The following is a 16,000-nucleotide window of genomic DNA, read 5'->3' as shown; positions in this document are numbered from 1 at the left end:
TCACGCCACAGAAACAGGAGATAAACTCCTGCCCTATGGGCCACATGGCTCTGGAATAATTAGTTCTCAAGGCTACCTATATTATGTATATTATGTACATATTATGTTATTTTGTTTTGTTTGACAGGAAGTGATTCAGATTGGAAAGATTCTCAACAATTATACATTTATATATTTTTTGGCATCTATTGTCAACTATGTCCCCATTACGACCACAGATATTCTCTGAAAGTTTGAAAAAAATGGTTAGTTAAAGGGCAAGACCACTTTGGTAGAGGTTTGGGTTGTGTAGTTACCAAAGTGGTCTTGCCCTTTAACTAATACTAATGTTGAGCAGGGTCGACTCTGTACTTATCCTTTCTCTTTTCCCTCTACACCAAATCTCTTGAATTTGTAGATCAGTATTTTTTCAAACCCCCCCCCCCTCCCCCCCACCCGCCAGCAAAGGGATGCTAGGGTTGAAGTGGTTACACCTCAAATCAAGAAGCTTCTAAAAAGCTTCTCAAAGATCTGTTAAGATTATGATACACCATAAAATCAGTTTTCATAGTTTTCACCTACTACCAAACTTTTACCAGGCATGTCAGGCTTTCATGTACTTCTGTTTCATGACGTCATGCACTTAGCGGCTTGAGCTGTGTGACAGACAAACCCTGTTCTAGATGCTTTGGTCTACGGCCACTCTGTAGAAAAAGGTACAATTTGTTGCAGTTTTTCTTTTGTATTGCATTTGTGAAAAAGAGGACGTGCTTTTGTATATTGTAATGAGAATAAAACAAAAAAGGAATATTGAGTGATATTTAATTATGGCTATGATTATCCAGATATTATCACAGGGACGCGGGAAGTACTTTAGAGCAAGGGGTGCTGGTAAACGGGACACATGCACGCGCGCGCAGCGCGCATGCATGTGTCCCTCGTGCGCGCGCGCTTCTCGCGATTTTTTTCGGGTCTCCCGCGGATAAAGTTACTTGTTTTGTTACTTTATTTCGGTTTTAGGGTTAGGGTTAGGGTTGGATTAGGGTTATGTGATTTAATTATTTTGGGGGAGCCGCGCCCACCGGAGAAAATCTCTCACACACACACACACGCACGCGTTCAGCCTTTTTTTTTTTTTTTTCTCACAACGGCAGGGGGTGCTGCAGCACCCTCAGCACCCCACTTCCCGCGTCCCTGTATCATTGTCATTATATTTTTGCCAAGATTCTCGTATAGTGACAATACTTACTGAGGTGTGGGTGGTCTTCAGGTTCCTCCTGTTTAATAGAAATGTCCCTGGCTGAGTCTGGAGAGTTCATCTTCACCTGCAGTCTGGACTCCACACACTGGTCTGAAATGAAGCAATTGAATAAGGACTTTAATAACTGGAGACCTAGTGGTGTCAAGAATAACAATAATATTTGCAGACGCTAAAGGCAAAATGGCCTAAGCCCAACTCTCCAACATATGAATTTTGGGTGCAAAGATTATAGGATTCACATTAGGGAATCATGCTTAACTTAACTTGTTCTGTGCCAAGTAAATAAATAATGGCCAATAGTGCGATCTCTCATTATTCTTACCTTTTCAAGTAGTCACAGAATATTTATCTCCGGTATGATCGATCCCCGATCGTTTCTAAATAGCATGTCTGGCCAAAAAATCAGAGGAAAACAAGGGAGGCAAGATACAGACGTTTTCCCAGATCGAATAACAAGGAAGCGAATGGTGACTGAGATTTTGCGATCATGTGATCTCCTGTTTCTTTGCGTGCCTGAGAGTGAAATGGTAGATCACAGGTTGGGGAACAGCGGCATCTAGCGTAAACAATGAAAACACTGTTTGGGCGTGTTACACGTCAATAGCACTGAATGAGTTAAGACTACACATGGAAATGTGTCAAAAGATGGACTCCTGCAATGCAAATAACGCCCTTAAGTGAATAAGGTTAAAGCAGCCAATCTGTTATTCATGTTCCTGCAACCATGCACAGACAGAGTGATTACTATAGGGCCGTAGACTTTGATGTGTCATGAGTTGTAGAAATGGTTTAATGTAAAACAGAGGAAGCACATGGTGCAAAGAAGTATAGTTAAAACACTGAGTTGTGACCCAAAATACATCCCCATGTTACAACTAATGTTCACAAGTAGGGATGGGATCACATAATCAGCCTTTATTTGACCTCTGTGAGGGCAGTGGTCAAAGTAGGACTGCTCAATTAATCAATGTTTTTTTATTTTTACACATTTTTTTACTGCTTACAATTATGAAAAAAACACCCATTATTTTATGGACCCGACAAACCTAAAATACTGTTCTAACACAGTATAGCTATAGTCCATATGAAATATGAAATGTAGTCTAGCTGTAGCAGCCTACGATAAGAGACAAGAAAAGACAAGAAGAGACATTCACTTGGATGAATAAGGAATCCATGATCACACATGCCACGGTGCACTTTGATTCCACGGAGGTTTGATGTGCTTTGTGCGTACGCTCTCTGCTCTCATAGCCTATATTGAGCTGCAGTAATCTGATCCCTGGTCAGTCAGTATCATAGCAGCATTTGATTATTGCAGCCCGAGGTTTGATGTGCTTTGTGCGTACGCTCTCTGCTCCCATAGCCTATATTGAGCTGCAGTAATCTGATCCCTGGTCAGTCAGTATCATAGCAGCATTTGATTCTTGCAGCCCGAGCCCCACGGGCATCTGCTTCTTTCACACCCACAGGCAGAATACAAAGAACAACGATTTGTTGTGTATTAGCTTGTCTGGCACCTAGTTGATCGATGAGAGAGCAACGTAGATACATAGCCAGTAACAGAACGGTAATTGCGGCGAGAGGCAACGATGGAGTCAATGCACAACAACGATTGCGCAACACAATGGGAACAGTGGGGTGCTAGACCAGCGCCGGTGGGGAAAACAAATTAAAATAAATAGACCAGCGGTCGGCGAGATCGACAAGTCGATTGCTAAATAGTGGGGGGACGTTCGGGCCCTTCTGACCCCCGCCTTCCGGTGCTTATGGTGTGTGCACCGCAAGACAACACAACCAATTTGTTTAATCATCGAGATATTATCATGATATATTTTGTCATGATTATTGCATAGTAAGAAATGCATATTGCGACAGCACTACAATAAAACAGAAAAAATGAAAGAAAGAGAGTGAACATTAAACTTACTGAGGTGCGGGTGATCTTCAGGTTCCTGTTTAATAGAAATGTCCCTGACTGAGTCTGGAGAGTTCATCTTCACCTGCAGTCTGGACTCCACACACTGGTCTGAAATGAAGCAATTGAATAAGGACTTTAGGGTTCCATGGTTCTACTTCCCCTAAAACATGATCATTGGGTATCAATATAATATAAGGAGAAAGAATGTTTTTCCAAAACTTGTACAGTAAACTGTGGAGTGTCGCTAAGCAACCTCCTGTCAGGTAATCACCTCAACAGAGTCAGTGGGGCAGCGACCCCAGCTGGGCTGCGTCATCGCGGGACGCTACCTGCCAATCCACCAATGGAATCAACCTGATTTGAGCGCACCTGCGTTTCCCAGCTGGGGAGCGCACCAGCACAACAAAAGCACCGTCTCTGCCTCAGTGTGGCCTGACTCTCCACGTTGACCAGACAGGTGCACAGGCGGTAAGCAAACCTACCCACTCATTCTCCTCCTCATTATTTGGTGTGTTAACATGGAGTCTAATTGTAGTATTTCTGTTCTAGGCAACATAGGACCCAACACTGACTTATGGAAATGTTCATGGACTGGAACCCCACGCCGTGGGCGTGAAGGAGAAACGTATGGACAATTACAATCTGGGAACCCATCGCCAAATAAAAAGGAAAAACAGTGCCCTCTGCTGTTTTTTACTCTTTCACTTGGCTCTGGGACGAGCTGAATGGAGCACCCGTGCGCAAGGAAACCGGGGTTTTGGCCTGCCCTCAGCGCTCCACTTCTGGTGGTGTGCTTATGTTTTCATTCCCACTAACAATATTTCTACACAGAACAATAACACCACTTCTACCAGAGAACATGGATCGTTTTGGTTATAAGCCCACTTGTTTCTATGATGAAAGAGCAAGTTAAAATGTGAATATCTTCCCGTGGTTTTGTCTGCTCCAAGGACGCTATTGTTAAATGAGTTTCGGTTTTACTTCAGTGGGAAGGAAGCGCACAGACAGTAAAACCCGGCCACTACATTTGATTGGGTAAAGCGCGGTCTGCTTCCTGATCTGAAGGCACGCCCACTTGTAAGCTAACGCGCACACGTTCTGAACGGGGCTCTCGACAGATTCAGTAGCGTAGCTCTGAATCTGTTCTTGAGAGATTAGGACAATTATGACACAGAACCACAAAGGGGAAGTGTCTTCACCTCCATGGCAGCAGGGGTTTCCCCCCTTCCACTGTGCCATTTATTTAAATAAAACGCCCTGTGAGGCCTTCGCAAATACTGTCTCCGAGTGTTGGTCTGGTTCAGTCCTCACAAAACGTTAAAATTATATTTGTATGTGTCGTTTTCCTACCTGATCGTAGTAGCTTGGCCACGCCCCCTTCTGTGACGCACGCGGAACTGCTAAATTACGATTCTGTCCTTATCGGTACATGACTCGAACGGCGCTGACTCGGCTCTAGTGGACGTAGAGGCACTAGAGACAGCGCGCCTATATGTCGTTGTAACAGTTTTTTTTGCATAACTACTGCCTAACTTCATATTAGGGGCTGTAGTCTGTTCTCACCAAGTGGGCCGAGTGGTCCGCTTCGCGGGGGGCGACAAAAACTATGCCTAAACATAACCTTAATCCTAATAACATAATTTGCGACACATTTTAGATTAGATAAATAAACAACAGCGGGAGAGGGATTCAATCCAGAGGCGCTGGGATTGTAAATCCAATGTTTAACGTTGCACGCCACGGAACCATGTGGTTCCTACTGCATCACAGAAGGAGGCGTTGCCACGATTGGATAGGAGAACGACACACGCTGACCACACACTTATCCTAGTCCCCACCCTCCCTCCTCATGAAAGGACAGCCCATGGCTCTGCACAGTTGTTTACATACGGTCTAGATTAGAACAGTGGTTCTAAAACTGAGGTACGGGGACCCCCAGGGGTCCTTGAGGGGGTTCCAGGGGAGCCCCAGCAAAATGTACAGCATCAAAATCAGTGCAACCAGTTTACACCTATAATACGTAGGTGATCTGAAAATAGCAGATCTACAAGGTATTGAATAATGATGCATCCCGATGAGATATATTGGGCACGATTCACTAAGCTGTTTACGCCCATATTTTTTTACGTAAATTAATTTACACAATGTTTTATCTTTTTCGGTATTATTTGTATTGATATTGAACTGTGGTGCCACTATATATGTCTATGAATTGAAGACCAAGGCCCTCATTGGAAACAAGTCCGCAAGGACTTTCATGAACGGACCTGTTAGACCAAGTATTTTAAATGTAATTGTGCTGTTTTACATTTTTTTGCCAAATAAAATATTCAATCAATCAATACACGGCACGCTATATACTTTGAAGAAATTAGGAGAAAACCTTTGTCAATTAAAGGTGAGTTTGGGGCTAAACTGTTCATTTGCAAATTGCAGCCCATGAACAAGACAGGGAAACTATTTTCAATGCCATACATTACCTGGATGGTCATTCTAGGTCTGACACACTACAGCATGATAAATGTTTAGTTGGTAAGGATTCAATGTCTGGTGCATGAAGACATGGAGCTCTAACTTCACTTGACAATCACATTAACATTACTGTGGACAGAGTAAAGATCCTACTGGTTTACAAGATAAGTTTACACCTTGTTGCTTATTATGGAGATTAACCACTGATGCTATAAAACACTGATGTAACTATAGAGTACAATGATAATAGTGACGTCAACAACAACATGCTACAAAACAATGTATATCAATGTTGCTGCTGCTGCTAAGGAGCTATATTAGATAAAGACTCTCGTTTATTGTACATATTTCTTGTTTTTCATACCAGTAACCTGTAAGGTGATTGCATGACGTTCTGATAGTAGTGTATATCTGTCTGTTTTCATGTCATCATGATTTGAGTGTGTGGGATCTCATTTTAAATATAAGCCATTGTGCTTTTATGAGCGATCCATTTTAGAGGACCTTGTATTGTGAATTGTACTTCCATGTACTGTTTCCATGTGTTTTCTAAATAAAGTATTCAAGCAATCAATCAAAAACTCTCATAGATGTATTTAAACGATTTTGACAATTTTATCTCTACGAGTCTTAGATAACACAATGCGCCCCCTCACTGACGCCCATTGATAACTTCCGACAGAATCGTCAACAAAGGGGATTAAAACACTTCTTTGTTAAAGAATATGGACTAATACATTACACAAACACGACGGACACACAGTTAACATTTGGGGCAAGCGGGAAATCACCTTATATTTTACATTTGTACATGTTTGAAGAAATACAGGCTTTACTGGTGACATTCCAGGACAATCTGGGGGGTGGGGGCACTAAGACTACTAAAAAAAAGTCTAAATCGATCAAATACATCTACGAGTCTTTATCTAAGGCTACTATGGAGCTGTTGTTTGTGTTTATGATCACTTCATAACAACCTATAACAGCTAAGACTAATAGATTTATGTTCCAACTTAAATGAGTTAATAAAGACAAATAGATGAAACAAGACGTGATCCGTTCATCTTCAATGTTATAAATAGATGAAACAACATAACGAGTTGATCTTTACCTGCTGTGTTTCAGTGGTTGAGCTGCTAACAAACGTCCTCCTGCTGCACGACACTGTTTAGAAACGACACGTTTTACTTTTCTTTGTATTTTACTTTTATATAAATCTATGGTATTTTAAAGTGTCAACAACAGTCAGTCAACACACCATGTTGTTTTCACTACTGCATTGTGGGTATGTTCTTCTTCTGACGAACACTTTGTCTAGACGCCAGTTGGTGTATTGATGCCCCCTGCTGTTGGTCTCGGGTACTGTCCATTGTTTATATAGTAACAGTACTATGTGACCTTCCTGACCTGTAGACAAGAGAACATCCATCTAGGAGTAAAGCAGTTCATCCAACTAATCAACTCAAATTATAAAAAAAATATTGTTAATCATTAATTTGATAAATTAACCGATTAATAATCAAAAGCAAATATATAGAAAATAGCAGATCTACAAGCTCTCGACACATCACCGTGCGATGCGTTTTGAGCGTGTAGATCAGCTATTTTAACATGTCTTACACAACACAGACATAGGACTGATGTTGTCAATCAATTTGTTGAGAAGTAAAAACATAAAGAAAAAAACAGCTCCTAATTATGTGATTAATCAGAAAAGTATTCTATAGATGAATTGTTTAGATAGTCATGGATAGTTGCAGCCATACATCCATCACAGCTTTCATCAGTGCACATTGATGCTGCGCAGGTCTGATCATGTCTCATAGAAATGCAGGATACAACATAAACTAATATATACCATGTTACAGGATGCAACATATACCTTGTATTAAACATGTTATTACCCATATCATTTTCAAACTATGTAACTATATCAATATGTCTATAATAAATTCAGACTGTATGGTATATTCAGACTGTGACACAGTAAGAGTATCACAAGCAATGTGTTCCAAATAGTTATGAGTGGTTATTGTACCAGAATGTTCTGGGGAAAAGGAAACAGTTCAGTAAGATAGGTTGATTGTAATGGATGAATTGCAATGGGTCAGGCTGACCTAAAATGGTGTAACTAATCATGAGATTTCATATTATTGTGTGCCAAAATCTAGGGCCACAAGAAGGTATAAAAACACACGCACCATCCTATTTCATCAGTCCTGTCTGCAGGTATGGCTCTGTTGGTATATTAACAAATGTTATATAGGTTCACAAAACATCTATTGATGCACAAACTTGGACACATCATCAGCGTTGCTTCCTGAGTCACTGGTTGTTTCGGGTCTTGCAACAAGCACCCTCCTCCAGGCGTCTCGACCAAGGCTGGAGGCTCTGGTCACTGTGGGTTGCCTCCGGGCCTGGCTCCTCCCGCGTCTGACCAGAAGTGACTTCTGAGCGTTCTTGAATGTCTTGAACCCTCTTGAATGTTACAAGTGTGTATTCAAAAAATGCCATTGTTTTAATGCCATTACTATTAATAATATCCTCCTGCCTTTATTTTCATGCCGTTTTAAGGGAAGTGCTTCTGGTGCAGCAGCACAGCAGCTTCTCCAAGGATCCTCAAAAGGGGGTTATTGCCCAATAATAGGCTATTATTGGGTATACTTTTGTTCCCATTTTGATAAAAAATAAATAAAGGCAGGAGGATAATAATAATAGTAATGGGCCATTACTATGGCATTAAAACAACGAAAGAAAACTATTCAACTATTTGACTATTACCAACAAGGTCGACTAGTGGTTATACTAGTTGGTGAAAGCCCTACACCACCCCAGGTTAGCGTCTCTCCGGCCGTCCTCTGTCTCTTTAGATGTCACCACGCTCTTTGTGGTCGTCACCCATTGGTCACTGGTACTCCCAGAGTATTTCAGTTAACAAAACATCTACTGATGCACAAACTTGGACACATCATCAGTGTTGTTTCCTGGAGTCACTGGTCAACAGTATACTTCTAGAGATGCATACAGTTGCTTCCTGATTAGTCTTTTTTGTTTTACTTGTTTCTTTCTTCTATATTCTTTCTCTATTTTAACTCTTCCTGTAACTGTAGATGTTGAGAGCTTGTACAAAAAATCTCACCCACTCTTTTACGTCTGTAATCATGTGACGTGATCATGTGACACTAAAGCTGAATTGTGCCTGCAGACTAAATTCTTCCACACATCCCAAATAGTAATGTTAAGAGATCATAGCTTATATTTCACTTTCCTGATAATAATCCATTAGACGTATTGCATAGTAATTAAACATCTTAAACATATGTGTGTGTGCTGTATGGCTTTGCACAGGCTTTAATTTGCTATCACATCACACTCTTAATCATGTAATGCAACTTAATAGTGATCAGAGTCATTACATTAGTTGTAATTATTAAAAATGAATCATAAAAAAAATACATCCGTCAGTTAACCAGCATATAATTAAAATGATTGAAATGGTTTAATTGACATACTTAACAGACCTTAACGTCCACGCCATAGTATATATCATGTACATTATACATCTGCTGCTATGCTCACGGACCTTTATATCTTACAGAACTTGCACAAAATCTAATTTCACCCACTTTTTTATTTCTGTAGTGTAAACCTGTTATGTGACAATAAAGCCGATTCTGATTCAGATTCACATCACAATTTAATAATGTAACACAACTTAATAATGATCTAACTTTTTCATTTAAGTGTAACAATTACTGTCATAATTCATAAAACATACATGCAAAGTATTTTTGCCTCAGTTAACTGATATTAAATAAGAAAGGTAATTGAAATGGTGCCCAATTCATTGAGCATGTAATAGCACACAACACAATGACTTCAAATCATGATATCAAGCTCAAATTCTGGAGAAACAGTCCTACCTTATACAATCAATATGGTTTACATAGTCATTTAATATAAATACATAACACCACAATAATTTGGAATACCTTTAAGTAAAAGAAGAAAGAAAAAAGTTACTGTTAACACTAAACTGATTGTATTAATGTTTTAAAATAAGAAAAACAAAAGAGATGGAGCATGACTCCACAAGATGAGTCCTAAAGGAAACTTCAATTGACAGGAGCATTATAAATCTCCAAAATATTTTTGCTTGTCTATCCAACTCCCTGACAACATGCAGCCGTTTAATTTGATCCTCCCAATGAGCTGATTTATAGTGGAACGTTGTTTTTTCTCCCCCTTGGTGTGAATGCACTGATATCTTTTTAGAGCACTTAAGTGACTGAAAATCTTCTCACACTGTTAACACTGTGACAAGAGTTTATTCCAGAGTGGATGCGCTGGTGTCTCTTCATGTCATTTAACTGTCTGAAACTGTTGTGACAATGTTTACAATGGAAAGTTTTTCTCTAATGTGGATACGCTGGTGTGTCTCAAGAGAATTTGACCAGCTGAAACTCTTGTCACATTGTTTACAGTGGAAAGGTTTTTCTCCAGTGTGGATACGCTGGTGTGTCTTCAGATCATATGACCGACTGAAACTCTTGTCACAGTGTTTACAATGGAAAGGTTTTTCTCCAGTGTGGATACGCTGGTGTTTCTTGAGAGTGCTTGACTCATTGAATCTCTTTTTACACTGCATACATTGGAAAGGTCTTTCTCCAGTGTGGATGCGCTCGTGTCTTGTCAGGCCGCCTGACTGAGTGAAACTCTGGTCACAATATTTACAATGGAAAGGCTTTTCTCCAGTGTGGACACTCTGGTGTGTCTTCAGCTGACCTGACTGACTGAAACTCTTGTCACAATGTTTACAATGGAAAGGTTTTTCTCCAGTGTGGATACGCTGGTGTGTCTTCAGGTCAGATGACTGAATGAAACTATTGTCACAATGTTCACAATGGAAAGGTTTTTCTCCAGTGTGGATACGCTGGTGTGTCTTCAGATGACTTGACTGAAAGAAACTCTTGTCACAATGTTTACAATGGAAAGGTTTTTCTCCAGTGTGGATACGCTGGTGTTTCTTGAGAGAGCTTGACTCATTGAATCTCTTTTTACACTGCATACATTGGAAAGGTCTTTCTCCAGTGTGGATGCGCTCGTGTCTTGTCAGGGCGCCTGACTGAGTGAAACTCTGGTCACAATATTTACAATGGAAAGGCTTTTCTCCAGTGTGGACACTCTGGTGTGTCTTCAGATGACCTGACTGAAAGAAACTCTTGTCACAATGTTTACAATGGAAAGGTTTATCTCCAGTGTGGATACGCTGGTGTTTCTTCAGGTCAGATGACTGAATGAAACTATTGTCACAATGTTCACAATGGAAAGGTTTTTCTCCAGTGTGAACAAGCTGGTGTGCATTCAGGTCACCTGACTGACTGAAACTCTTATCACACTGTTTACAGTGGAAAGGTTTTTCTCCAGTGTGGACACGCTGGTGTCGCTTCAGGTTAGATGAACGGCTGAAACTCTTGTTACACAGTTTACAGAGGAAAGGTTTTTCTCCAGTGTGGACACCTCCACTTGTCTCCCCCCAATCATCACCGTCTTCAGTGACTTCAGTGTCAGATTCAAGTTCAACTTCAACTTCAGAGCAGTGTGAAGAGATGTGTTCATCATAAACTTCACTTTTCACTGCTAGTAATGTCAACATTGATCCATCAGGCTCCTCTGGTCTTTGAAGTATCTCCTCCTGTTCCTCTTTAATGTGTGGAGGCTCTGGTTCCTCCTGGAGCAGACTGGGGCTCCTCTTCTGTTCAGGAGAATCCTCCTCTTTACACACAACCATGTGCAGGATGGCTAGGAGCAGAAAAATAACATGATAGTGAACACCTAAAATGTATATCTATTGCTCTATCTTCCATGTACATAGCTATTACCTACTAAGACTGACAAAACAGTTACTAAATAAGTACAGGTTGTTACAGGTGGTTCTGGAAACTCTAAAGCAGGCTCGAAAGTGTTAGCAAGATTATAGCAACATACATATTTTAAAAAGTAACCTGAATCAATATATTTAGTTATATTTAATTTGAATCATTAAAGCTTTTTGTGTTATCCTTTTAGCCTAAATGTTATACTGTACCTACATGCTGTTTACCTTGTTTGACTGATAAAGTATTAAATCAATCAATCAATTAATGTGAGCTCTAATTTGGGAGTAAGTGAGGCTGTAGGCCAGGCTATATACAACTGGATTTGTCTGCATATACAGTATGTATGTATGTCACCTCCAAAGTAGACCAATCATAGCTCATGCCACTAAGTGCATGACGTTATGAAACAGAAGCACCTCCAAACACAAAAGCTTGACATGTCTGGTGAAAGTTAATGGGTCGTAGTTTAAAATGTATGTACACTTATTTTCATGACCAGGCCCTGTACAGTATGTCTAGAAATGAGTCTGTGAATCTGTCTGTGTGTCTGGGGCTAATTTCACAAACCACTGTACCGATCAGCGCCACATTTCTTGTGCATGCTGCCAATAGGTCAAGCAAGTCATAGTCATTATATTATTATTTTTTTTACATGTTATTAAAGTGCAGACTGTAAGCTTTCAAATTACGTGCCATGCACTGAAATCTGGAAATAGTTGAAGAAGATATACTTATTTGAATGTTGTTAACCACTTAAAGGACTACTTCACCCATTTTCAAGGCAGTGCTGAATCAAGTGTATGTTACTGCATTGTCTATTTCTCACCTCAAATGTTTTTGGAAACATTTAATGTACTGTTTATGACATAATCAACAAACGCACCATTTGGCCATCTTCTTTGTTCAGATTGAGTGACACTGTCCTCTAGTATCTAGCATAGGCTGATGAATCATAGCTGTTTGAAAGACTACTTGACAAGTGTTTAATATAATAAGTTAAAATTGGTTAGTACCCACCGATTAGAAAACCCAGCTAATTGGCATGGTTAAAGTGTCCGCCCCGAGATTGGGAGGTCAGGGTTCAATACCCCGGCCGGGTCATACCAAAGACTATAAATAGGACGCAATGTCTCCCCGCTTGACACTCAGCATCAAGAGTTGGATTGGGGTAAGTCTGTGTACATCATGGCTGGAGGAGGATATACTTGTACATCAAGCCACCTCACGCCACAGAAAGAGGAGATAAACTCCTGCCCTATGGGCCACATGGCTCGGGAATAATTAGTTCTCAAGGCTACCTATATTATGTATATTATGTACATATTATGTTATTTTGTTTTGTTTGACAGGAAGTGATTCAGATTGGAAAAACTCTCAACAATTATACATTTATATATTTTTTGGCATCTATTGTCAACTATGTCCCCATTATGACCACAGAGCCACAGGGTTGAAGTGGTTACAGCTCAAATCAAGAAGCTTCTAAAAAGCTTCTCAAAGATCTGTTACAGATTATGTTACACCATGAAATTAGTTTTCATAGTTTTCACCTACTACCAAACTTTTACCAGGCATGTCAGGCTTTCATGTGCTTCTGTTTCATGACGTCATGCACTTAGCGGCTTGAGCTGTGTGACAGACAAACCCTGTTCTAGATGCTTTGGTCTACGGCCACTCTGTAGAAACATTTTCAATTTGTTGCAGTTTTTCTTTTGTATTGCATTTGTGAAAAAGAGGACGTGCTTTTGGATATTGTAATGAGAATAAAACAAAAAAGGAATATTGAGTGATATTTAATGATGGCTACTGTATGCATATCCAGATATTATCATTATCATTATATTTTTGCCAAGATTCTCGTATTGTGACAATACTTACTGAGGTGTGGATGGTCTTCAGGTTCCTCCTGTTTAATAGATATGTCCCTGGAGTCTGGAGAGTTCATCTTCACCTGCAGTCTGGACTCCACACACTGGTCTGAAATGAAGGAATTGAATAAGGATTTTAATAACTAGAGACCTAGTGGAGAATAACAATAATATTTGCAAACGCCTAAGCCCAACTATCTAACATATGAACCTTGAATGCAAAGATAATGACATTGATTTGTTAGGGTAAAAATCTTGCCAATTACATCCCCAAGCTACAACTTATGTTCATAAGTACGGATGAGCGATCCTTAAAACCCCAAACTCATGTTAGAGTTGTGCCAGTCTAAATGAGATTTGCCCAAGGTAAGATGTGTTCCTCAGTGCACAATATTTTCAACAAGAGTTTGTATGTTTACTGTGATACCGTGATGAATACTGGTTGTCCTAAACATGCTAAGTGTACCTACTGTACATGAAGTAGTGATGCTTTGCACATGTTTTCAATTAGTCATTTTGTCAAACCAAACGGTGTACTGTTTACAACAAACTACTTTTGGTCACGTTGTTAATTCTGTTGTAGACGTGCTGAGGCTCGGGTTTTACACCAAAAGAAGTGACTGACCAGAGACGTTTTGTGTACTCTCACCAGAATAAACTGTCAATAAGAGAGAGAAGTGGTCTGGAACTTCATGAACACAACGCAGATCAAACATTACATGTGCGCCACAAGACAATATGACCAATTTGTTACTACTATTACCTTTAAATCACATTTCATTTTGTCTGGTTCCACACTGTTGAAGCAAAATAATTTCCCTGCGAATAGTGCAGCTAGCAACTGTATGACAATTAAAGACAAATGAAGCTGGAAAAGAGAGACTTACTGAAGTCAGGCTGGTCTTCAGGTTCCTCCTTTTTCACTGAAACGGATCTGGCTGGGTCTGGAGAGTTCATCTGCACCTGCAGTCTGGACTCCACAGAGTCTGGAATGAAACAATTAAAATCCCAGAGGAGATTAGGATTAATTAAGAACAGAACGTCCTCTTATAATCAACTTCAACAAATAGCAGACATGAGAGAAGGAGTAATTTATTGTGTTAATCACTTGTCAACTGGGCAAGTTACTTTTTTTCACAGAGCACTTTGATTATGAATAATAACCTTTTTCACATCAAGTTGCCCAGGTGATGAATATTATGTGGATATATTATGAATATAATGTAAATCTCTCTCTGAAAGAAAATGTTCGCTCTTAATCCTACATTTTCATGTTTTCTTTTTTCAGGTAAACACTCCAGTTACACAATTTTCTTATTGCGCACACACACACACACACAATTTTCTTATTGCGCACACACACACACACACACACACGCACGCACGCACGCACACACACACACACACACACACACACACACACACACACACACACACACACACACACACACACACACACACACACACACACACACACACACACACACACACACACACATTTTAACAACGCACTATTCAGCCATCCTCTTGGTTCAGATTCAACAGAGAAGCACTACCCTCTAGTATTTAGCATAGGCTAATGAATCAGAGATGTTTGAAAGACTACTTGACAAGTGCTTATTATATGTTAAAATTGGTTAGTACCCGCCGATTAAAAAACCCAGCTAATTGGCATGGTTAGACTAGAGTGTTCGCCCTGAGATTGGGAGGTCGGGGTTTAATACTCCGGCTGGATCATACCAAAGACTATAAATATGACGCAATGTCTCCCCGCTTGACACTCAGCATCAAGAGTTGGATTGGGGTAAGTCTGTGTACATCATGGCTGGAGGATATACTTGTACATCAAGCCACCTCACGCCACAGAAACAAGAGATGAGCTCCTGCCCTATGGGCCACATGGCTCGGGAATAATTGGTTTTCAAGGCTTACTTACCTACCTACCCACCGATGTTGTATGTATGTTTTTGTTTTACAGGAAGTAATTAAGATTGGAAAAATTCTCAACAAAATATATATATTTATTTTTTGGCATCTATCGTCATATATATCCCCATTACGACCACGGATATTCTCTGAAAGTGTGAAAAACATGCTTAGTTAACAAATACTATTGTTGAGCAGGGTCAACTCTGAACTTAATCCTTTCTCTTTTCCCTCTACACTAATATGTCACAGGTTTAACGGTTGAACCCCTGTTCATACACAAACTCATAATACATGTGACTTAATAACATAGTAAAAAAACATGTACTGTATTTGCTTTCATTCGACTAACAATTGATCACTGGCAAATGTGACATCGATGTTAATCAAATTCAGATTAAATGTTTCTTTTTCACAGGTTCAATGACATTTTGTGGCAAAAAGAGAAAAATGAGTTTGAGTGAAGACGCGTTGAGTTTAGATCAGCAATTTTTCAAATGCTCCCCCAGTACAGGGATTTTAGGGTTGAAGTGGTTACACCTCAAATCAAGAAGCTTCTAAAAAGCTTGTCAAAGATCTGTTATCTCACACAGAGCAGACTAACAGAACCATTTCTAGACCTCTCACCCCCTACCTTTCATTGCAGACTCCACAGAGTCTGCAATGAAACAATTCAAATCCCAGAGGAGTTTAG

The 16,000-nt window shown here is 39.9% G+C and overlaps 1 protein-coding gene across 1 annotated transcript in view; it reads right to left on the bottom strand.

Moving 5' to 3' along the window:
* Positions 1 to 2,343: 2,343 nt before the first annotated feature.
* The window catches only part of LOC311041267 (uncharacterized protein), a gene marked incomplete at both ends in the record, with an annotated part of 54,063 nt that continues 40,406 nt past the window's right edge, over positions 2,344 to 16,000 (bottom strand). The window contains 3 exons of the mRNA XM_084086168.1: positions 2,344 to 2,357; positions 13,391 to 13,489; positions 14,268 to 14,366. Coding sequence (XP_083942294.1) covers positions 2,344 to 2,357; positions 13,391 to 13,489; positions 14,268 to 14,366 — 212 coding nt within the window. The remainder of the gene's footprint in view (positions 2,358 to 13,390; positions 13,490 to 14,267; positions 14,367 to 16,000) is intronic.

The sequence above is a fragment of the Gymnoscopelus microlampas genome (genome assembly GCF_963454915.1).
Source record: "Gymnoscopelus microlampas genome assembly, contig: SCAFFOLD_70, whole genome shotgun sequence".
Lineage (NCBI taxonomy): Eukaryota > Metazoa > Chordata > Actinopteri > Myctophiformes > Myctophidae > Gymnoscopelus > Gymnoscopelus microlampas.
Note: the sequence above shows the minus strand (reverse complement) of the source record. Positions and strands in the feature narration are given on the sequence as shown.